Source organism: Electrophorus electricus, chromosome 1, assembly GCF_013358815.1.
Source record: "Electrophorus electricus isolate fEleEle1 chromosome 1, fEleEle1.pri, whole genome shotgun sequence".
NCBI lineage: Eukaryota > Metazoa > Chordata > Actinopteri > Gymnotiformes > Gymnotidae > Electrophorus > Electrophorus electricus.
Window position 1 is genome coordinate 21,649,260 of NC_049535.1, and position 23,024 is coordinate 21,672,283.

At 41.0% G+C, this 23,024-nt stretch overlaps 2 protein-coding genes and 2 non-coding genes across 5 annotated transcripts; 2 read left to right on the plus strand and 2 right to left on the minus strand.

Annotated features, from left to right (window-relative positions):
- Window positions 1–6,981: 6,981 nt before the first annotated feature.
- Window positions 6,982–9,290, minus strand: rpl14 (ribosomal protein L14). Its single transcript, XM_027014419.1, has 6 exons — window positions 9,240–9,290; window positions 8,524–8,625; window positions 8,285–8,379; window positions 7,428–7,527; window positions 7,188–7,241; window positions 6,982–7,090 (listed from the first exon to the last, which is right to left on the minus strand). The coding sequence occupies exons 1-6, from the start codon at window positions 9,240–9,242 to the stop codon at window positions 7,019–7,021; spliced, it is 426 nt and encodes a 141-aa protein (XP_026870220.2). The 5' UTR covers window positions 9,243–9,290; the 3' UTR covers window positions 6,982–7,018.
- A 1,289-nt stretch (window positions 9,291–10,579) lies between these two features.
- trnap-agg lies at window positions 10,580–10,651 on the plus strand. Its single transcript has one exon. It is a non-coding gene; the product is annotated as a tRNA-Pro (tRNA).
- A 1,231-nt stretch (window positions 10,652–11,882) lies between these two features.
- Window positions 11,883–11,954, plus strand: trnap-agg. Its single transcript has one exon. It is a non-coding gene; the product is annotated as a tRNA-Pro (tRNA).
- Window positions 11,955–12,362: 408 nt separating this feature from the next.
- Window positions 12,363–18,854, minus strand: sgo1 (shugoshin 1). 2 transcript variants are annotated; one of them, XM_027014425.2, is made up of 10 exons: window positions 18,757–18,854; window positions 17,600–17,758; window positions 15,984–16,183; window positions 15,503–15,555; window positions 15,064–15,140; window positions 14,027–14,956; window positions 13,761–13,928; window positions 13,472–13,630; window positions 12,864–12,963; window positions 12,363–12,628 (listed from the first exon to the last, which is right to left on the minus strand). In XM_027014425.2, the coding sequence occupies exons 2-10, from the start codon at window positions 17,745–17,747 to the stop codon at window positions 12,502–12,504; spliced, it is 1,962 nt and encodes a 653-aa protein (XP_026870226.2). In that variant the 5' UTR covers window positions 17,748–17,758; window positions 18,757–18,854; the 3' UTR covers window positions 12,363–12,501. The 2 variants fall into 2 exon arrangements, with proteins under 2 accessions (XP_026870226.2, XP_026870225.2); XM_027014424.2 differs by having other exon boundaries at window positions 12,864–13,029.
- Between the last annotated feature and the right edge of the window lie 4,170 nt (window positions 18,855–23,024).

Here is a 23,024-nt window from a genome sequence, read left to right on the forward strand (position 1 = left end):
TGATCTGCCCTCTCAGTTTTGTGGATAGGAGTTAAGCGCCAATGAATAGAGGATAAAAACGCGCCTACGCGTGATTCGTTGGTTCGTATGTCACTAGCGATGATGGATTGGCGTATAGTTGATGAAGCTTGAGTGATTCTTGAAAGTAGGGACGATGAGAACAGAGCTTCATATCCCGAGGATGTTGTTTCATTTGAGGATTACCAAAATAAAAGGGATCCATTTGAAGATAGGTAAGTGAAAGTACTTCACAGTATCGCTATAGTAGTGAACGTAACTAGATAAAGTTACATTTAGGGTGTGTTTATACTTGTAGTTCGGTTCGGTTACATTTTAGTCCTGGTTTGCTTAGCGTTCACACATATAAATTTACTATCGAATCAAATTATGTTTTTTTTTTTTAAAGTGCCGTATGAGGCACGTATGATACAGTCTGTGGTCTTAATGCGCTTATCGAGGTTGTGTATACCTAACCTAGTGCTATTTTTACCATCTGGAAACCCAGCAAGAAGACGACGTATAGTTCCTATGCCTGTACCGGACTAACAGCTATAATGGAAAATATTTTTTGTTTTCAGTGTTTTCTGTCGCGGCGAACCAAGCAGAATTCGTTTAGAAACGGACCGAGACCCACCATCGAACCAGTTACCAAGTCTGAGCACACCCAACTCTAACATGAAATCTGCTGCTAGATAGATACATGCTGCTTCTGTGCAACATGTGTTAAACTGATTTTTCGTATAATAGTTATGACGTTTGTACATTAGTAAAAAAAATTTTTTACTGTAATTACTGGAACCTGTAGATTGTGGAGTTCTACAATGGGAGAAAGTGTGAATGAACTGTTGTGCATGTGTGGGATCTGTAGGTGGAAAAAGGAAAGGGAGTGAGAACCTACTTTCAATGAACTTAGTAATAATGTGTCCTACATTTATATTTTTACAGAGAGGATTCATTGCTGCAAACACCCAGTGAATCACTACAGCAGCCAACATCTCACCAGTTTCTACTATCTTCTCTGCATACCAGGTGCTCAGCTTCTCCCCTGCAGCCATCACCTTCTGCCCGGCCAACAGAGGTCCCGTTCCCATCTGTCACAAATACCCCCACACCCCCCACAGCCATCAATACCCTCACCTGCACATCAGCCAGCTACTCTGTCCTGGAAGACAGACAAAGACCAGCTCGGACACCAGGACCACAGCTCAGTTATGCCTCCAAATAAACACCCCTTGACCGCACCAAATTTTTCTTTCCTGTACAAACAGTACAAACACTGTGCCAACACACAAATAAGCAGGCTGCTAAAAATATAGCACTGGAAAAGAAGTACAAATAGACTGACCTGAACGTGGAGGATTTTTAGAAGTTCATGGGGCTGCTTCTCTACATGTCGATGGTGAAAATCAGCAACATTTCTGATTACTGGAGGCATGATCACCTCTTTTCTTTGCCTCTGCCATCACAGATCATGTCTGTGATCATGGAATCTTCATCTTAGCAACCCTGGTGATGTCCATAATGACAAGAAAAAGGGCACAGGCCAGCATGACCGACTCTTCTCTCTAAAACCCTTGATGAACAACCTGAAAAATGCATGCAAGTCATTTTATCATCCCTGCAGAGAGCTGGCAGTGGTTGAAAGGAAGGTTACATCAAGGGCTAAAACTGGGATGACCCAGTTCATAAAAGACAAAGCAACAAAGGATGGAATCAAGCTGTTTGTCTTGGCTGACTGAAAGTGGATTCTTCTGTCTACACGGGAAGAAGTGACATCCCATCTGGACATGGGCTGTCCTATGATGTTATGTCTCCTGTGCAGCCAGGTTACCTGGGCACAGGCTACCACATTTATATGGGTAATTTTTATTATAGCCTCAAGCTCTTCAGGGCTCTCCATGAGCGCAATTTTTCAGCCTGTGGAATTTGCAGGGAGAACCGCAAAGACTGACCCACAGACAGATATGAACACCCTCACTAAAATGTCGAAGAGAGGTTCTATAAGATGGATCCGTGATGGCCCCATCATTTATGTCAAATGGATGTACACGAAGGAGGTTTTGGTCTGCTCCACAGCACGCGTAGCACATTCTGGTGAAACTGTGCAGAGGAATGTGAAAGAGCAAGATGGCTCCTGGACAAAGGTTTCAATCCCCTGTCCCAGACCAGTTAGAGAGTACAACAGAAAGCTGTTTTATCACTTTCTGGACATTGCCACAGCCAAGAGCTTCATTCTTCACAAGGAACTATGCAGTGCAACAAAAGCAGCCCATTTTGTGGTCCACAGACCTTTTGTGGAGACTGACTGATGAGCTCTGTGGCCTGCCTCTCCACACAGCTCCTGCCAAGGCACACACGGGTCATCTTCCTGTGCCCAAGTCCACGCAGCAGCACCCAGTGCGAAAGCTACCACGGGCCGCAGGAGATGCGAACATTGCCAAAGTCAAGGTCTGCGAAAGGACACTCCATGGAAGTGTAGGGAGTGTGATGTTGCCCTCTACATGCAATTGGACAAACTGTTTTGTTGCTGCGGATGTGCTGATGTCATTCAAAGCCATGGCCTATACACTTCCTACTGATTGGCGGTTGTAATCTTTGTGCTGCAGTCATTGTTCTCTAATTTTGATCATTGTGTTTTCTGCAAAATAAAGGTTGTTTAAATATCTTGATTATTTTGTAAAACACTGGTCTAGTGGCATGGTATACCCCTAACAAAATCCTTCAAATGTTGACAGATTAAGATTATATTGCATTATTTCTGGAAAAAAAAAAAAAGTTGTTCTCCAACTTTGATCTGTGGATGGATAGATGAAGGCAAGCAACTGGTCCACCATCTGCATCTTGGCTCTTTGCACATGCATTAATCAAACTAAAGCATCCTCATTGCCATGGTTATGTAACTTTAATACAAATCCTTACTGATAACATTTGGATTCCCTAGAATAGCTTCTGTTGAATGACCCACTTTTTGCCATAGTTATCTACCTGAACTGCTGATGGAAGGAAATGTCTCTAATTCAAGTACTTCATTTGTTTTGATTCTGATTTGAACCCCCTGTGTTCAGTATTTAACCCAGGAGCTTCCTCTAGCTGTTGGATTGGAATTAAAAAAAAAAAAAAAAAAAGCAACAAACTTCACCTTTTATAAGCAGAAAGGTAACAGGCAGCATGATTGAACAGAAGAGCCCAAACATAAGTTTCAGATTCTGCGAAGACTGTGGCCATGAAATAATGGCCTCATCTGTCACAGTTAATGATGACATTTCTTATTCGCAAAAGTTTCCATACCAATGGAAACTTTCAGCACTAAGGTCTTTATTTCATAAGTCATTGTTGTAATATTTTTTTAATTTTGATCTGTTGCTTTAATTTATATTCCTATCAGTGCCTCATTCAACTTATAAAACCTAAATCTGTTTGTATTGCATGGTATCTTATTTCTCTAACGACCTCATTGATCGTTTGAATTACGAAGATGGTGTTAATTAAGTCCTTTTCATCTTCTTTCCAAGTGACGTTTTTAACATCTGATTAATCTGCCTGTATTTATATTGTCTCCTTCAAAGAAAATGGACCATGCTCATGCTTCTATTTTGGTTAGGGCTTTATCATCTTGCCAGTTTAATAGTATAAAACGTTCTGACTTTGTAGGCCAAGGTCTTTCCTGAAGAATGTCCATGCAAGTATGTACTGATTTGTCCTCTTCTGCTCCTCTCCACTCTATTCTGCAGGTTTCCTGCATGGTCCAGCTGAGCAGTTACTTTCATACTGCCATCCTTTGTCAAAGCGGGCTTGTGCGGAGCAGAAGTGTGGTCTCCACACCCAGGGCCCGGAGCTGTTTCAGCAGCTTCTCTGCAAACTGCAGGTCCCTAGCCAGCTCACAGCCCACCAGGCTGAGGGTGCGTACCTGCCCATTCTCCATCTTCATCATGCGCACCACCTTGGTCAGTTCCTCTGGCCTGTATCCCTCCAGCCTCATGCCTCCATCATCTCCTCCCCCATGACCAACCAGCACCCTGCGACCACATGCAGTAAGACAAGCCCCTGAACCTTTGAGTAACAGTAGTGACCCTTTCTGGAGGAGCAGTAACGTGGACATGACCGACTGCTTCTCAAACACTGAGGAGGCTGCCTGAAGTACCGCTGGCTCATCCTGCAGGGCTACAGTGTTCTGCAAGTTGTACCTGGTGGTCTGATCTTTCCTAATCATGGTTTGGTCATCACAAACTTGTGCCGCTTCACACATGCAGTGCTCAGTACACACACTCTCATCACACACCCAAGACAGGTCTGAGCTGCGGTTCAGATGCAGTAGTTGCTGTAGAGTTAGTAGATGATCGACCAGCTGCTGTGGATCTGCACCACAGACTCCAGCTGACAATGGCCCCCCTCTTCCTCTGGTCAGTGCAGCTCTCAGTGGCTGTATGAGAGGCAGAAAGACATCAGTGTTCATCACATTAGGTGAAGTAGCATTCAGGTCATAGTTTATCAGTGAGACAGTAGCTGCACCTTCAAAGAACAACTGGAATGTCACATTGTATACGGTCTTACTGAGTAACAAAGAAAACAAGGAAAAATATTCTGTCACAGGTGTAGGTTCATAACTGAAAGCTATACATTCTGTACAGCATACAAAGCTAAGGCTTCTGGTCAGTTACATCTAGAAATGCTTAACACATAGGGATAGAGTTTCTTACATTCATTAGGCAAACAGCTTCACCATATTGATTTGCAGTTGACAGTCCATTAAGATTGTGAACTGTGTGCTTTTTGGTTTGAAAAATTTTTTATTTCTCCATTTTTAGTCGAGCAATAGACATCAAATGATATACACTATACTTTAAATTTAAATAAAATATACGGATTAATTAAAAAATGACATTTTATATATTTTATCTTATTTCATGAACAAGATGCAAGGAATTGTTATTCATTCACATAAGTGGCCTTGTGAGACACTAGGCTATACATTTGTAGTGAGATTACTACTGTTCTCAGAAAACTTGGGAATATTGTCAAACCTGGACCAGGACCTGATTTTAGACTAGCACTCCTTGAGATGCTTGATAATTATTAGTTAGCCTGCTAAAGTGCAAAAGCAGACTACGGAACAGAGTGCCTGTTCTTTACTGATGAATACAGGCAGACGTACACCACACCTCTTACTCACTTAAAGAGCTCTGTCTCTACATTCTGATGGCTCTTCAGAGGATCATGTAGCTGACCTGTAAACAGAGAGAGAACAACAGACTCTTCATATCCTACCCATAAAAAAAGACATCTGTCAATGAAATGCTATATTACTGTGTGCAGTAGCACTGTAGCTGAGAAGAGTGGGAAAGTGACCAACAACAATGTGAAGACCACATGAAGCTTCATCTCCAAATGATGTCTGAGTGTGGTGTGCTGTGAACTCCTCAGCACGATCCTTAAATAACACTCAGCTGGCTCCTGCCTACTGCTCGTGAAGTAGACTTGCTGTTGTATTTTAATAACGGTCCCACTTTGCCAGTTAGGGTAAGAGCATACAGAATTTTCATGTGCCAGATCTTTCTATTTGCATGAGTGAAGGCCAAGTTATAGATAATCTATGCTGGAGAAGGTTACTGCACAGGATTGGTGCACTGGACATATCAAGTGAGTCTCTAAAGTCAATTTTCCAGGACTTTTTACACTGTAAATGACATCCATTTCATAATATACAGCTAGAGACGGCTATGGTGGCTTTATTACCTACTATTGGCTAAAACTCTGTTGCACCTTCGGAACAATTCTTCACTACATAAATTCTATAAGGTGCTGGAAATATGCTTTTGGAACCATGGTCCATGCCATGGCCTTGTGGTATCACACATTTCCTGTTGCTTTATCAGATACAGGCTCATGTGGCAAACCTGCTGTTCCGTTCCAAGGATCTCCAAATGTGCTACTGATTAGGGACATCTTTTGCAATTTGTGCCAGCCCCTACTTTTTGAATTGACCTAAACTTGCCATGCAAATATTAAAAAACAAAGGCTGATGCATAAAATGTAACTTGAACTGAGGGTGAATTCATAGTATGTAGGCTAACATTGAAAAGGTGTGTGATGTTTAAACAACCGATTCTCATGTTCCATGATTGCCTAGCACCTGCGTGATCTGGGGTAAGCCAACATTCACTTGTTTACCTCACCTACAGTTTAGATTCATGAGTAATCTACAAAAAAAACCCCAAACCTATGTGTGTGTGTGTGAGATTAAGGTTATTAGATTAGAATGACCTACAGTACTGTAGGGTGGCATTTCAGAAATCAGGTTTTGTATCATACAACAGTGCCACCATCAACTTTCCAAGTCATACAAAGCTAGGATAAAGTGTCAAATTAACCAGGGTTAATCTGTGCTAGGCTAAGATAGAACACAAAGTCCCTTTAGTTATTTTTACTGACCTCAGTAGTTTCTCTTCCTACAATTGCTTATACAAATGAAAAGAAAAGAACAAATTTTGCCAGTCACTGGTCATAGGAAGTAAATATGCATGTTACATGACCTTCATATGGTTTTACGACTGAAAAATTTCCAAGAAAAGATAAATGGATGTCATTTCTAAAGCACTAACGACCAAATGGAGCTACACTTAGTCCACTAGTGGCAATCACATCAGTGATTACAGGAAGCATGTTCTACTTTTATAAAATAGGGAAGCTATTGCTTTGTTAGCCCAAACCATTACCTGTCCCTTTGCTGCTTGTTTGACATTATTTCATTGCCAGCTTATTAAAAAATGCTGTTCTTACAGGTTTCACAACTGCACAGGGAACTTCAACACAAACACCTTTTAAGATAGAAATCCCATCCGCAGATTGTTTTCTGATCTTCAAAGTTGTGTGGCTCAATCTAGTGTGTGTAATGTAGCTGTATCAGAGCAGTCTTCTAACTTGTCCATGTGTAAAAATTTCTAATGGAAAAAATAAATCAATAAATAAAAGTTCACAAGGAGCTGAGGTGTACAAGTCAAACAGGTTTATTGAGGAGAACTCAGGCCTTTTTCGCTGTGGCGGCTGCAGCTTTCTGAAGCTTCTTCATCTCATGCTTGATGATCTTGTTCCTCTGCACAGACAAAGCACAAGGTTAGGCATCCGCCTTTACTCCAATGCCACAGTCCAACAGAAGCTGGTTTGTGAAGCGTGAGCTCAAACACACTTACCATTTTCTTGGCCTTCATGACCTTGTAGCGGTCGAAGTCGTTCATTTTGGCCTTCTGTGAAAGTGAGAACACGACAAATGAATTGCGTTCCAAGTCAACGGTTGAACATTTGAGTTTAAATGACCGATTCAGAGTCTTGTCAACCTTACAAACCCACTGTGGTGAAAGGAGAATGACATGGAGACTGTTGTGCATTGGGCAGCCGTGCGGTGCCAGGTGCTGAGGGGTGGAGCGCATTACCTTTTTCCTGGCTTCAATCTTCTTGGCCCAGTTGCTTGCCTCCCATTTCTGGTTGATCTCGGCCTTCTCCCAGGCGCGCCTCACATACTTCTGACGAGCACTGTAAAGATTAAACAAGGGTGGCATTTTGGAGGGGATTCATGTGCAAAGTAAATTTCCAGTATGAAGTAGGGCAGTTTTCCCCCCATTGAAATGCCATCTTTAGGCTTACAAGGCTAATTGTCAGCAAAATTAGAGGCTCAATAGTCATGTTAGCATTACTACGGAAGCATCCTGGTTAAGTGGAGTGGCAGGTTACAAACTGTCCCCACTGAATGTGTCATTTAGTCCAATGCCATGATTAGGAAGTGCAAGTAACGACATCTTGTGATGGTTCAATGCCAAATCAATGGATCATGGTATTTTAAACTGACAAAACAATTATTTTTGGTCGTCTGTGGCTACTCAAACTTCATTTTAATTAACTTTCCATAGTGAAATCGACAACATATTTGACTAGAAATTTATCAGAATTTGGAATATTACAATATTCAGTTCCTCACTAGCTATTACTACTTTTGTATTATAAGTAACTATAAAAAACAAAAACAAACAAACAAAAATAGTCCAACCACATGCTGCTACAAAATTTTTCAAGTAGTCTAGCAGAAATGTGCTCCTCAACGCTTGCCCTGTAAACACTGCTTGTTAAAGTCCTTCATATAGCAAATTAAAACTTCTGACACCGACCCAATTTATTACTGCTACAATTACATGTTGCTACTAGACTGAAAACACACTTCTGCAAGTTTAAAGGACTGATATGTGCTCGCGTAGCTCTTCATTTTCCCACTGCTGGGAAAAGTATCTGGGCTTACCTGTGGGGTACTTTGATGACGTAGTCAGTGAGCTGCATGCGCTTGAACGGCATAGACTGCCTCTTTACCCCCGAGCACGGACCATCCACCAGTGCCTATACAAACAAACACGAGTTTATGCAATTTCACCTGGAGAATTAGCTTTCTTTGCGTGGCTTAGACTGAAACAGCGTGAAAGCAAAAAAAGTCATTAGTAGCACAGTATGCTACTTGCGCTATTTATCACCACCGGTTCTTACCCTGTTCTGGTCGATGACATCTACGATAGCCACCAACTTGCCCTCGTGAGGTCCGAAGGCAACAAAGGCGACGCGGCCAATTTCGACGAAACGCTTGAACACCTGTTAAAAAAAGGTTTCCAATTTATTAAAGCAAGCTACAATAACTACCTGGCCAAGGTATTGGCTATAAATATTCAATACAGTACCGGTAGAAGCTTAACGTGAACCTAAGAGCACTGACGTATTTCTATATTTTAATGTACTAAAGGGTTTATTGCTTTAAAACATTTAACTGCTGAACTAGAGTTGGCTAGGTTAGCTAACTTAGCGCGCTCGCTAGCTAGCCAACCTGATTTTCTATGCTAGTTAGCTATTGCTAACAACATGAACACTATCAGAACGACACAGCTGTGGCCATATTGGGTTTTATATATTATGTAATGCACTTATTATGTAAGAAGTTTTAAAGTCCCGTCTAGACTGGATCTTAAAATCATTTAAACATCTCCGGCCTAATTTGAGCTCTACTCAGCCACCACGTTGTTGAACACCTCACTGAAACGAAATAACTTTCGCCCAAGGCTAGCAAAAGCTCTGGAGGAAATACTTCACAAACAGGCTTTAAAATCACTCGTAGATTGTCATTGCTTTAACTGTGGTATTACAGTGATCAAAACTGATACATTACTCAACATTTATTGAAGTTTAGATTCCTCATATATAGGGGCACTCACCATGATGGCAAACCGTGGTAGAAAAAGAACGATCCCATTTCCGCTCCGGGCTCATACTTCTTCCGCTAAGCATTGCGCATGCGTATCCAATTTCGACTGATCCAGGGACTGTGATTTGGCAAACTTTTCGCAAAACATGGAAAAAAATCTCATCCATCGAACAGAAACAGGCCTAATCTGTTTCGCGATCTTATTAATAAAAAAAGAAATATATAATTTATTATGCAGGAGCTATTTTGAAGAGATAAAACACTGTTTCATTAATTATATTTACATAACATCATCCACAGCAACAACAAGAATAATAACATATAATTTATGTTATATGGTTTTAATCTAGAGATGGAGTAGAACATTTAATATATGCAGAATGTATTTGTGACTTTACATTCAGGAGCTGTGAAAATAGATGTGTAATAGTTTCCTTTTTTGTATTACAGATTAAAGAGCTGCAAACTAAGTTCATCTGAAATATTACAAAAGTTTAAAATTCAACAGTGATTAAGTAGGCAATACACCAAACACTAAATAGAGAAGGGAAAACTGACACAAAATTTGATGGGGGTGTAAAGACATAACCAGAAAGGCAAAGTTCATGAATGAACTTTATGTTGGCTTGACAAAGTACATAAAAACAAATTTTAAATGATGTTAAACGCTGTTTAAACGTAAAATGAAATCCTGAAATATTGTTGAATCATGTTAAATGCTGTTTCGCATAAAATGAAATGTCCCAAGCTTTCTCACATACTTCAAACGCAACATCTGTCTCTGGATAAAAGACCTCCCAACAGACTGGCCACGGTCAGACAGCACGGACCCCCATCACTCGTCCACTCTGTCTCTCAGCACAGCTCCACAAGGCTGTGTACTGAGCCTCCTTCTCTACTTCATGTACACATATCCTAACATAGGCTACCGTGATTAGGAGCAACATCGAAACAAGCGAAATGGAGAAATTTTACTCGGTCTCACGGCTTAATAGGCCATAATTTCATCGAAACACCCGTCTCCATCATTCTTTATCGTTAGCGATCTTCTCACTTTTCCGGTTCGTCTTAGCGTATTTTTTGCGACATTTGTTTTTTCTTATTGCGGTCTTTTTCCATTTCGGTTTTTTGCACATTTTCAAAATCCGCAATACCTTGGTCGACGGTAAACCCGGCAATGCGACTATAATGCGACTACCGCCTGACCCCAGGGTCACTCAAGAAACAAGCGTTTATCCAGCCACAAGATGGCAGTAAAGTGACAAATATTGCGATCCCACGTTCATGTAGTTGCAGTATACGTGGCAAAAACGCTTGGAAAAGTTTTCCAACAAAATATCCTCTTATGTCGGCTCGTTGGTCTAGGGGTATGATTCTCGCTTAGGGTGCGAGAGGTCCCGGGTTCAAATCCCGGACGAGCCCGTGTTTTGCTGAGGTCATTTTCTAGTGCTCAGCAGGATACTCTCAAACAGCTCACCTATTGGGGGGGGGAACCTGAGCGTTTCTGCAAACAGTAACAAGTCAGAGTAATGTAATAGTCATTTCATCTGAATGGGGACATATGAGACAAAATTTTTACTTATCTGAATACTGAGATTACTAACAAATGAAACTGATTAGCTAAACATAAATATTACCTGGTGACCCAATATTGTTTTATTGTAAATGTTCAAAAATATATAGATACCTGAACTGGTTTTAGAAGAATAAAAGTTCATTCTAAATTTCTCCATTTCGCTGTCTCTGGATAAAAGACCTCCCAACAGACTGGCCACGGTCAGACAGCACGGACCCCCATCACTCGTCCACTCTGTCTCTCAGCACAACTCCACAAGGCTGTGTACTGAGCCTCCTTCTCTACTCCATGTACACATATCCACAATACAAACCCAATTACCAAGTTTGTAGACGACACGACAGTGGTGGGGACGATGCCCGGTGATGAGATGGTGCTCAGACAATAATTTGGTACTCAGTACAAAAAAATCTCATCATTTACTTCAGGAAGAAACAGGATGTTTACTCTCCACTGTACGTAAGCAGAGAGAAAGAGTAGAAAGTCTCCAGCTTCCTTGCCAAGATCATTTCTGAAGATCTCATGTAGCCGATAAGACTGCGCTTTGTCAAGCCAACATAATTAATAATGTCAATGTTATCGATAAATAAGTGCTTGAACAGTGTTAACCATATTATGACACGTGTTATGATCCACTACGGTTATGCTTAGGAACTTTAGATGAAGTAGGCTACCGTGATTAGGAGCAACATCTAAACAAGCGAAATGGAGAAATTTTACTCGGTGTCACGGCTTAATAGGCCATAATTTCATCGAAACACCCGTCTCCATCATTCTTTATCGTTAGCGATATTCTCACTTTTCCGTTTCGTCTTAGCGTATTTTTTGCGACATTTGTTTTTTCTTATTGCGGTCTTTTTCCATTTCGGTTTTTTGCACATTTTCAAAATCCGCTAAACCTTGGTCGACGGTAAACCCGGCAATGCGACCATAATGCGACTACCGCCTGACCCCAGGGTCACTCAAGAAACAAGCGTTTATCCAGCCACAAGATGGCAGTAAAGTGACAAATATTGCGATCCCACGTTCATGTAGTTGCTGTTGGAAAAGTTTTCCAACAAAATATCCTCTTATGTCGGCTCGTTGGTCTAGGGGTATGATTCTCGCTTAGGGTGCGAGAGGTCCCGGGTTCAAATCCCGGACGAGCCCGTGTTTTGCTGAGGTCATCTTTTAGTGGTCAGCAGGATACTCTCAAACATCTCACCTATTTGGGGGGGGGGGGGGGGGGGGGGACCTGAGCGTTTCTGCAAACAGTAACAAGTCAGAGTAATGTAATAGTCATTTCATCTGAATGGGGACATATGAGACAAAAATCTTCACTTATCTTTTTGTAGCAAATAAACAACACGTGTACGACCCTGTAATATGTTTTTCCTAACCTCAGCCCTCATCATATGATGGATATGAGATTAGAAAATATAAATATGTGCAGGACCCATATCCTTTCTAAGTAGTTCTAATTTTCTAAGTAGCTTCGCGGCCCTAATAATTCATAGATGGCAGACAGGCAGAACTCTGAAAAAAATGTAAAAGAAAAACTTTATTATTAGTTGTGGTTTGCTATTAAAAAGTAGCAAGTAATATGAAACAATCTGCCATTTACATTACAAACGTCATTTAGTTTAAATCTAGCAATAAAGCCATATACAAAGCTGTGGTTATCCCATTTGAGATTCAGCCAGAGAAAGCAAAATGTTTAGCGGCAGCCTACAAAGGACTCATTGTATTTCTCCATAGTTTTAACTGAGCGCTGAGACTTTTGCTTGAAGATAGGTGAACGCAGGAACTGCGTGTCTGTGAATTTATCACCACGACGAAGTTTCCTGAGAAAGAGAGAGAGAGAGAAAAAAAAAAAAGGTACGGGAAACATAGGAAGATCGCAATTACACATTAAGAGGAACAACTACAAATTTTGTACTACCATTACTCATAAAACAGTAACATTTCTCTAATAACCTTGCCTTCAAAAACTGCAGTAACTGAGGGTACACACTGAACATAACACGACAACAGTATCTTGGTTGTGAGAAACAACAGATACAAACAACTCAGACTTACGAGCTGAGTGAAGGCTCCTTGTAGTTCACTGCACTAGTGCAACGTCTATTACGAGTGGCACCAGGGGTGGAGTCGTGACCGGGCAGAGGTTGGCGATAGGCTGCAGGGGAAAGATTTGTCACATCACTCAAAGCCAAGCCCAAACAGGAATGTACTACCAGACCACCTGCAGAAACATAAGTAGTGCACCAGTGCAATGAGAAACACGCATGATCATAACGTCATATATATGCATATGTGTGCAAATAAAACACAAGAAAACAGTCAGTGTAAACTTTAAGAAAAGATGATAAAATCTCAAATGTAAAACATTACATATGTGCTATAAAAAGGTCGATAAGAACATTTTAAGAATAATGCGACAGCATGAGTGAAATCATCACATGTACATTTAACCATTATTAGTACAAAAGCAAAACATCACTTTTTACATGACTTGTAAATAAATCATGTAATGAATTTAGTTGTGGGAGGAGGTTTCATATACCTTGAAGTAACATTTGAAGTCAAAGAGAAGTTGCCTTGTTGAATGAGGTTTTGTTTTGCGAAGTTGTATGGGAGTACAATGGAAAAGAGGAGTAAAGATGTAAGGAATAGGAGGACGCTACCTTTTTTCCTTCTAGACTTGGCCATTGGCGCTGGTATATCAAACTGCTGTTCAGCTGCCTGGCTCCGACAGTTTGTGAGGTCAAACAAAGGGCTGTCAATCACCATGAGCCCTGCCTGCCCAGCAAGGGGGACAGACAGTGGAGATTCTCTGGTCACTCCTGCAGAAGGAGCTACATGTTAGAAGCAAAAACTGCTTTTCTTGCTGGCAGAGAAAGGACACAACTATGACTGGTAATGCATGCTCTAGACACTGAAGAAGTTAAGTGTCGTGTTAGCATGTGGAATTACCTTTACATCTCTCTTGGCCTGGGCCTGACTGGCTGGAGTTCTCAGGATGCAGACATACTGGAGAGTCTGCAAACTGCAAGTCCATATACGGGGATTGTGGGAGATGTAGTTCTGTGGGCACTTGTGGGAAAAGTGATACTGAAGTTTCAGCGCACATTTTTCTGTCCTCTGCAAAAAAAAGCAGAAAAAATAAATAAATAATAAAAATTAGGAAGAGTCTTCACATTGCATGCTGTGAGAATGAAGCCAGAAATGTATGACCTCACCTGTGTTCTCTGAAGGAGCGGGGAGCTGCTTCACAGGGGCGTTTTCTTTCGCTCTCTTCTGCACGGACCTCCTCTTGGATCGAGCTCGCCGCAGCGGAGGGCTACGAGTACGTCTGAGCTTTTTGTCGTCTGGTACATACAGGCTGCCATCCGCTTCCTCTTCTGCTTCTGAGGAACTCGACTCCACCTGCGCAGTCGGACAAGGACTGGAACCAAAACTGGGTGGGACAACAGGACAGGACAGGGCTTCCTCTGGTTGGCTTTCTGACACCTTGCTCCCTGCTCTGAAAGGCGTGACATGGACAGCCTCTTCACAGTCGAAGTCGAACATGTCACTGCTGCCGAGCGAGGAGGTGAGGCGGTCACCAGGTGGGGGAGGCTGCCCCCGGGCCCGGCTGCGTGAGTTCTCGCGGCTCTTGGAGCGTGCACGTTGCTTGCTGCTCTCCCATGGCTTCCTCAGAGGGGCGCGGTCGGGCTTACGGCCACGCTCAGGCTTGGGACGTGTGGCAGGCTGGCAGGGTTTCCTCTTTGCCTGCCTGGAGGCATCGCGCTTCGGTGCCTCAGGAGTGGAGTGCTGGGAAGCTGCGAGTTCAGGAGGCCCAGGGTCTAACCCAACCCTGGAACAAGGTTGGACCAAATCAGTCTGAACAGACTCATGCCCTACAACCAAGGTGTTTTCCACAGTAAGCTCAGGTTCAGCAGTGCCTGTCTGGCGGCAGAGTTCAGCAGCCGGGTCCCAAAATCTCTCTGTCAAGTCTGAGGTAGGGGGCTCTGCCTCTTCTGTAACGGACACTCTCACAGAGGCAGGTTCAAACAGCGAGCTCCGCCTCCGCATGCGCTCAGACCGTCTCCTTCCATCCTGTCTACGGCGCATTACCACTGAGGATGGCAAAGAAGCTGTTCCATTACGAAGTCCACAAGGATCTGTGCCTGTGACATGAAAAACTATTCAGAGTCATTCATTACTTTAAACCCTAAGTTTTAGGTTACAGCCACATGGAATTGTTTAGGATTAGGTCCAGGACAGTGAGACTAACCAGCATCTGGAGAGCAGGTCTGCACAACTGAGCAGAGCTCCTGCTCTTGAGTGATAGCTTCCAGTTGTGGTGCTGGCCTAAACCAAAGACATTACAATATGTACACCAATAATGAGTACAAACTACCAATAGGAGAACTGAATAGAGAGATTACCAAAAAATGAAACAGACTAGCTAAACATAAATGCTACCTGGTGACCCAATATTGTTTTAATGTAAATGTTCAAAAATGACAGATACCTGAGCTGGGTATAAATGTTCATTCCAAATGTAAAAGTCTCCCTGTGATTTTCTAATAAAGACTTTCAATACCTGCTTGCTTAAACTAACTGGCAAAACCAGGAGGTTCGAAAACATATCCTTTTGAGTTGTTTTACTTTGTGAACCTAAACTACAGACCTCTCATTTGGATTTATTAATACAGAAATGCATCAGTCACCCAGGACTGGTGGATGCAGGCAGGGTCAGCTTTGGCTCTTCTGGAGAAGACATCTAAAAACAAAAATGGAAAAGTTACAACAAAAAGAGTTACAACTTATGATATAGTCAGAAACAGACCATTGTTTTACAACAAATTATGCCCAGTTATCCACATCACACAATGGCTTGCACCTGATCACAGTATTTATTCATTAAAGTATACAAAATTTGTCAATGTACTTTCATAGCACAAAACACAATCTTGGACAACTGTTTAATTACAAAGGCCCTGGACATTGATATATTACAGTAGACAATTTTAAAATAACCACTAAATGGAACGTTCAGCAAGAGTGATGCTGGGGATTCACGTTTGGCTATAGGTGTTAACACCTTCACTCCTGCATATTATCAGCCACCCTTTTGGCAATTGCCGCGAGGACCCACAGAGAACTCCAAATACAATGACATTCTTACCAGTATAGCAGAGAGTGGCTCACCTGTGTGATTCTCACCGCACCGGCCTCCCTCAATGCCCTTTTCAGCATCAGCAGGTGGAAAAGAAGGGCCTGTCTCTCCCTCTTCATCTGCAGGATGACCCCCTGTGCTTGCCGTACCTTCTCTCTCTCGGCCTGCAGAGCCAGGGCTAGGGCTTTGTTGTTGACCTGCACGCTCTTCAGCACAAATGGCTTCACCGTTGCTATTGAGAACATGACAGCAGTGCAGACTCAGGTTATGGGATTCTCAACTAACACCGGATCAAACTCCACCTGGGTGGGGCAGGTGTATTTTAATAATATTGTGTGCGTGTAAAAATGTGGTGGCCAATCCATTTGTGAAAATGATGTCTCATGCTCCCTGAACCACTCTTTCACAATCTGAGCCCGATTAATCCTGGCAGTCATCTTGGAATATGCCCGTGCCATCAAGGAAGAAAAAAAATCCACTGATGGAATAACCTGGTCGTTCAGAATATTTAGGCAGCCAGCTGAACTCATTCTCCGGGCACATAACGTTGCTGCCAACTGCAGCAACCCCAGAGCACAGCACTGCCCCCACAGGCTTGTACAGTAGGCACTAAGCATGACGGGTGCATCACTTCGGCCACCTCTCTTCTTACCCTGATGCACCCATCACTCTGGAACAGGGTAAATCTGGACTCAACACACCAAATAACCTTCTTCCATTGCTCCAGAGTCCAATTTTTATGCTCCATAGCGAACTGAAGCCGTTTTGCCGGTTAGTCCCAATCCCTTGAGTTTCCTTCGCATTTTGCATGTAGAAATGCTCTTACTTTCCTATTAAACATATCCCTGTGTTCTACTGTTGTTTTTCTATGATTTGATTTCACCACATGTTTAAGTGATCGCCGATCACGATCATTCAAGATTTTTTTCCGATCACATCCCTTCCTTGAAGATGACGTTTCCCCACCATCCTTCCACTTTTTAATAATACGTTGGACAGTTCTTAACCCAATTTTAGTAGTTTCAGCAATCTCCTTAGATGTTTGCTTGATGTATGCTAATAATTTGACTCTTCTGAAACAGATCAACATCTTTTCCACAACTACAGAATGTGTTTTTCGACATGGTTGTTTAACAAATGACAAGCTACTCACTGCATCAGTTAGGGTTAAATAACTTGTTGCCAGCTGAAACAATCACCCATGCAGTAATTATCCAATGGGAGGCTCTTACCTATTTGCTTAGTTAAATCCAGGTGATGACCTTTTTTGGCCAGGCAGAGTGTGTGTGTATACACACACACATACATACATATAATGCACACACATATAATATTTAGGTAAATACTCATTTGGAAATGCATTGTAGTTTTGTCAAAACCTATTGTAAAAAAGAGGCACTACAGCTCTGCTGGTGCACTCTTCCTGTTCTAACTAGTTAGCAAACTTCAGAAACTAGAGACTGCACAATATACATCACGAACAGTTCAAATATTTAATTATCATGATACATTTTTGCCATATGCACTGGTCAACTCTTCTGTTTAGCATGTTTGATAGAAATATTGTTAGACATATCAGACATATACCTAGGCAACAAAGGTACATAAGTATGTTAGATAAAGTGTTAAGAACATTTAAGCACGTTACCTGTGTTTTTGTTTTTCAGTTTGGACAGCCCGTGGCTGACGGAACCTGCGATTGCCAATCGCTTATTTCTTTTTTCCTTCATCTTCTCTTTGATGTCATCCAGACTCTGCTGGAATGACTTTTTCGGCACCACTCTCTCGCGAACCATGGCGTACTGGGCTACAAGGAAAAAAATTAAAACACACCATTATTAAAGACATAAGCAAACATTTGTCTAAAATAAATTAAACAATCGAGTCAGACTTTAGTACCTTGCAGATTAATATGCAAAGTAGCCAGTTCACTAGGTATATTTTAGGCTACGAGTCATTTTCTATAAATTCTATGTGCTCAGAAGTTACCTGATAACTTTTCTCGGTCTTTAAACAGCTACGTCATATTCAGTGGTCTCTCACGGTTTTATATCAGGCCAAGTATATGCAGTTATTTATGCTGGATGCATAAGTATTTGCATGAAAAGTATGTAAAAATGCATTGACTGTATAAGTGTACATTTAAAAACATGTAAAACCCAGGTTACTCTTGAAAAAGGCCGGTCATCTGACACGAGTACATGCATGGTACAACTTGTATACTGAAACATCGCAGCATATTAAACTCCAGAGTAGTTGTAGCTAGCGTTAGCTAACAGCGAGTTTAATGTTTAACGGAAAAAAGATTTAGAAATCGAAGTTTATGGAACCACCTAGACTGATGCATGTTCACTCCTCGCGTGTGGGCCCGAACATGTTAGGATCTGGGTCCACTGTCAACAACAGACAGTTAAAAAAAAAAATGCTAGCTAGTTAACGTTAGCTTAGCTAGCTCGGAAGTGCCCGTTTGTTTAGCAAACTACCTTAGCTAAGGCTAAGGACTGGTGTCAAAGGGAACACAGCTGCAGTTAGCTATCTAGTTAGCGTTAGCTACTTTCTCAAGATAAACTATAGCGAACTTCCTGACATGTATCTATGTTGCACGTTTACTGGCTTTAATATTTACATTCATGGCGCTGAATACAAAACTATTGTATAGACGTTTTAAACAGCTAACTAGATAACGCTAGATAGCTAACGTTAGCTAGGTTATCTATTCGCCGATTGAAACTTCGCTTGTTGGTTATATATCTGCCATTTTCTAACGAGAGAAAATAACGTGCATGAGCACTTACTAAAACTTACCAGTTAGATGGATGGATAGCTACAAAGTGGACAATATAGACGAAAATCGTCAAAACAATTAACGGCGCATAACTAACGAAATTTACGCTAGCGTTGCTTGGTCGGTACGTTGACATTCGAAATATGCGCTGCAAGCGCTCATTGGTCAAGCTTGTGTGCTTGTGTGCGTCATATCCCTAAAGTGCCTGGTGCTGGCCATCTAGCGACGAGCACGCAGAGCTGCAGGTGCGCTAGAATGCATTCTGATGCGTCTTTAGTGCCCAGATGCGGTTTTAAACTGAGGAATTGTAGGAAATGCCTGAGTACCCCGAACAATTTCCAGTTTATCAACATATATCTTCAGATAGTAAACTGATTATCTATCTATCTATCTATCTATCTATCTCTCTCTCTCTCTCTCTCTCTCTCTCTCTCTCTCTCTCTCTCTCTCTCTCTCTCTCTCTCTCTCTCTCTCTCTATATATATATATATATCAAAAAAATTATCTGACTTTCCACCAGGTGGTGCTAAAGTCCAGTGAAGCAGAACCACTTTATTAAGTATGTTGGACCTACAAGGAATTTGTCTTGGTTTGTGCACACTTCTGTGATGTAACATAGTACACCAACCAGACAAGTGCACATTTACACATATTCAAGAGAATGAAGATATTCAACAAAGGGGAGATTAAACGTATACACTAAATAGAGTAGACTTTAAAGAGCCAATGTGATGTAGCCAATATGTGAGTGTGGACCTATGACCAGAATCTGAAGAACCATAATTATCTATCGTTTATATGAACATTGCACAGATATTTACAGTATATTGCAGATTTATGGGTATTGTACAGTTATACAAAGGTGCATTATGTCACATGGGAATTAGTCCCCAGTAAAAAGGTAAATAAGGTTTTGTTTCACAATGCATCCACTGTGATTAATGAGTGCTAATGAGTCTGGGGGAAAAGCTATAATGTAAGGTGTTAAAGTGAATGCCCAGCTTTCAAGCTAGAACGATTTGTAATAATACAACACATGTGGTCATCTTTTTTGTGACAGTGATTTATACATGGAAAATAATGAACAAAAGTGAATAATTCTGGTTCAGAAAATAAAAATCCTTCATAGGATTTTGTTCCAACCACCTAGTTTTGGATATTAACTTAAGAAAGCAGGTTAAAAGTATTTAATTAATTTACATGGGTTATTTAAAATGATGCTGGGACTTGTACCTTTTAAACTTAAATGTGCATACTTCATATATTAAGACCAATGTTTATCTTCTAGAACAAAAATACACACAAGTTAAAAAATGAACCATTTGTTCTAGTTAGTTACCTCATTAATTTCACCTTTATGTCCTTGTGAACCAGAATACCTGCTGGGTTTTCCCCTCACATGCCATAGCTCTCTCACCCTGGGCTTCAAATAGGTGCCAATTCAAAGAATAATACAGGTAGCAAGCTTAGGACAATAGAATAATTCTATAGCTTCTAAGATTGCTCACGCTTCTGATAAGATTAATTCCAGTGAGGGATTGCACAAAGTAGCTAATCTAATGTACTTTAGTAGCTAATCTAATGTACTTTAGTAGCTAATCTAATGTACTTTAGTTGCATTAGGTTTGCTATGCAGAAAACATGTTTTTTGTTTGTTCTTAATATTTTAGATACTGATAATGAATTTCTGTAACAGAAATATATTCTGCAAAAGAGTCACTAAAGCATGCATGTACACACACACACACACACACACACACACACACACACACACACACACACACACACACACACAGACATACAAACACTTTTTTTCTTAGGATTGAAAAAAGCTTACACATGGATACATGCACATATACCCACACCCACATGTGCTTCCATGCACACACACACACACACACACACACACACACACACACACACACACACACACACACACACACATACACACACACACACACACACACACACATACACACACACACGCCCAATGTCACCTTCATGTGTCTGTAATGACCAACCTGCATGGTGTTCCCACAAGCTAGGAAATACAGGCACCATTTTATTCAGCTCCAGTGTCACATAGTTAAGATTATCTGATACACTTTTGAGTTACAAAAAGTCATCGGTGAGCCAAAGGATCACAAGAGACATGAAAGTCTTTATAAGATGTAGTGCAATTACAGTGCTGATTAGACATTAAGTTTAATTTATGACACTCCCACACATTGTCATTAGAGATAAGCTAATGGCAAATGATGTGCACATGCACTTGTGTACATGGTTGACTTCAAATGTGCATGGGAGAGCTTGCTAACACACAGATATCCAATGACACCAGCGATGTCCCGATAGTTTAAAACGCCATGACTATGTGAAAACATGATTTTTGTTTACATCATTGTACCCAGAATAAGCTTAAATGGATAGTGGCATAATTTTTGTATGCTGTGAAAAATGTGCTCCTCAGACAATATCAGCCAGTGAGTCTAATATATTGAAAAAACTCTGTCTACCCACACACAACCAGACAGATGTAGTCCTAACCTGATACAGAAAAAAGACCAAAAGCAGGTCAAATCGAACACAAAAATGTTTACATAAGGAGAGTATTGTGGATAGACAACCTGTGGGGCTGTGTATTTTGCTCACAAAACTATGTGCGTCACTGGCAATAGGGCATAGAATGCATCTATGAATACTGAGAGAAGTCAGCAGTACAGTAAACCTGTGGGTGAATGCGTTTGCCTTGTGTATGACTATCACTATTACATAACAACACAGTAATGGCATAATCATCCAGAGACAATAAAACATGACAACAGGCCTAATTATAGTGTGTTAACAGAGGTCATAGTTTTAACCCCTACATGCATCAGGAAATATGTGTCTCGTTAAGGGGAGAGATAAATAACTCTTACAAAAGCTCAGTGTAGCTCTTTTACAGATACTGTAAGCAGGCATGCTATTAGTAAGGTGGTCAATCAAGCCTTTATATTTACATGGCCTCACTTCTTTTATGAGACAGCATGAGAGAGTGAAAGAGAGAAAATACAAATTGGTTTGTTAAAAGGTAAAGAGATGTGTATAAAGAGGATGTTCTGGGAATCAGGCCATAATTTAGCTATAAATACATTTGGAACTGTACCTATATATGTGTAGCCGGAAATGAATGTGTAATAAAATTGTTAATGAATTCCAAAGTGCACCTTTTTACAGCACTGACTATTTTCGGTCTATCAGCTCTGCTACTGAGCACACTTTTCCAGTATGTATGTATGTATATCTCACCTCCATCAAGTTTTTTAAGCTATTATGGTAAAACTATCACACCTCATTAAGTAGTGTCGAATTCTTATGTACTGTAGCGCCATAATGGTGCAGGTGTCATGCTGTTTCTGTTCATCAGCCTCGTGCATTTATACCTCATGTTTTCTAGTCCTGATTGTCAGTTATTGTTGTTGTTGCTGTCATCACCTTTATTCACAAGAGTAAACTCTGTGTCCCGTTTAACTCTTGTTATGTTCACCCGTATTATCCTTCGTATTTCAGTATTTCAATTTCTGTTGTGTACTAATTTAGCTCACTTTGTGTTTGGTTTCACTCTCAGTCATCCCTTTAAATAAAACAGGCTTTGCTCTTGCATCCTGTGTTGTGCCTCTCCTTTCATAAGCAACAGCTGTGAGCAGCATGCCAAGGTTAAATATTAGAGCAATATTAGAATTGTTATGTATCCAATAGTCCTGTCAGTTTAACTAATTAGTTACTATGAGGTTGAATCACTATGAGGTTGAATAATGATTGCACTTTATAATGCCATATAAAATGTTGTGTACTCTGAGGTCAGATTATCTTTAGGTTAAGCACTACAGATTGATGAAGAATTACCATACCAAGGCCCTGCCCTATGTGCTGCTTGTACCTCTTCCTTTTTTTGAGGCATTTGTTATTTGCATGTTTGTATTTGCATATGAATGTTACTGAAGTTAGGTCAGGTGTACAGCTACAAAAAGGGAACATGTTTTCATCCATTGTATGCATAAAGTGCTTAGATGAGCTACTGTATACCGTAAAACAACTGAACACCAACCAGTATCCCTGCTACCTATTTTTCTTCTTTCTTTAATGATTCAGTGCTGGGGATCACATTTACAGCATTGGGTAGACAGAGTATGTTACATATTTATGAGGATCACAATGCTCTTCGGAATCAAACCCGTGACCTTAGTGTTGCTGCCTGCTCTCCAAGGAGCTTACTGCATGTGGGAGAACAAACTGGTGTTATTCT

What these genes read in the sequence shown, in the direction of transcription:
- rpl14 (XM_027014419.1), bottom strand. An exon ending in GTCATCAAAGTACCCCACAG is followed by an intron (nt 7,528 to 8,284) that starts GTAAGCCCAGAT and finishes TAATCTTTACAG; the next exon opens with TGCTCGTCAGAAGTATGTGA. An exon ending in TCATGAAGGCCAAGAAAATG is followed by an intron (nt 7,091 to 7,187) that starts GTAAGTGTGTTT and finishes TTGTCTGTGCAG; the next exon opens with AGGAACAAGATCATCAAGCA.
- sgo1 (XM_027014424.2), bottom strand. Translation starts at nt 17,747, where the DNA reads ATGGTTCGCGAGAGAGTGGTGCCGAAAAAGTCATTCCAGCAGAGTCTG. An exon ending in CCTGCATCCACCAGTCCTGG is followed by an intron (nt 15,141 to 15,502) that starts GTGACTGATGCA and finishes TCTTTGGTTTAG; the next exon opens with GCCAGCACCACAACTGGAAG. An exon ending in CGCTCCTTCAGAGAACACAG is followed by an intron (nt 13,929 to 14,026) that starts GTGAGGTCATAC and finishes TTTTTTTTGCAG; the next exon opens with AGGACAGAAAAATGTGCGCT.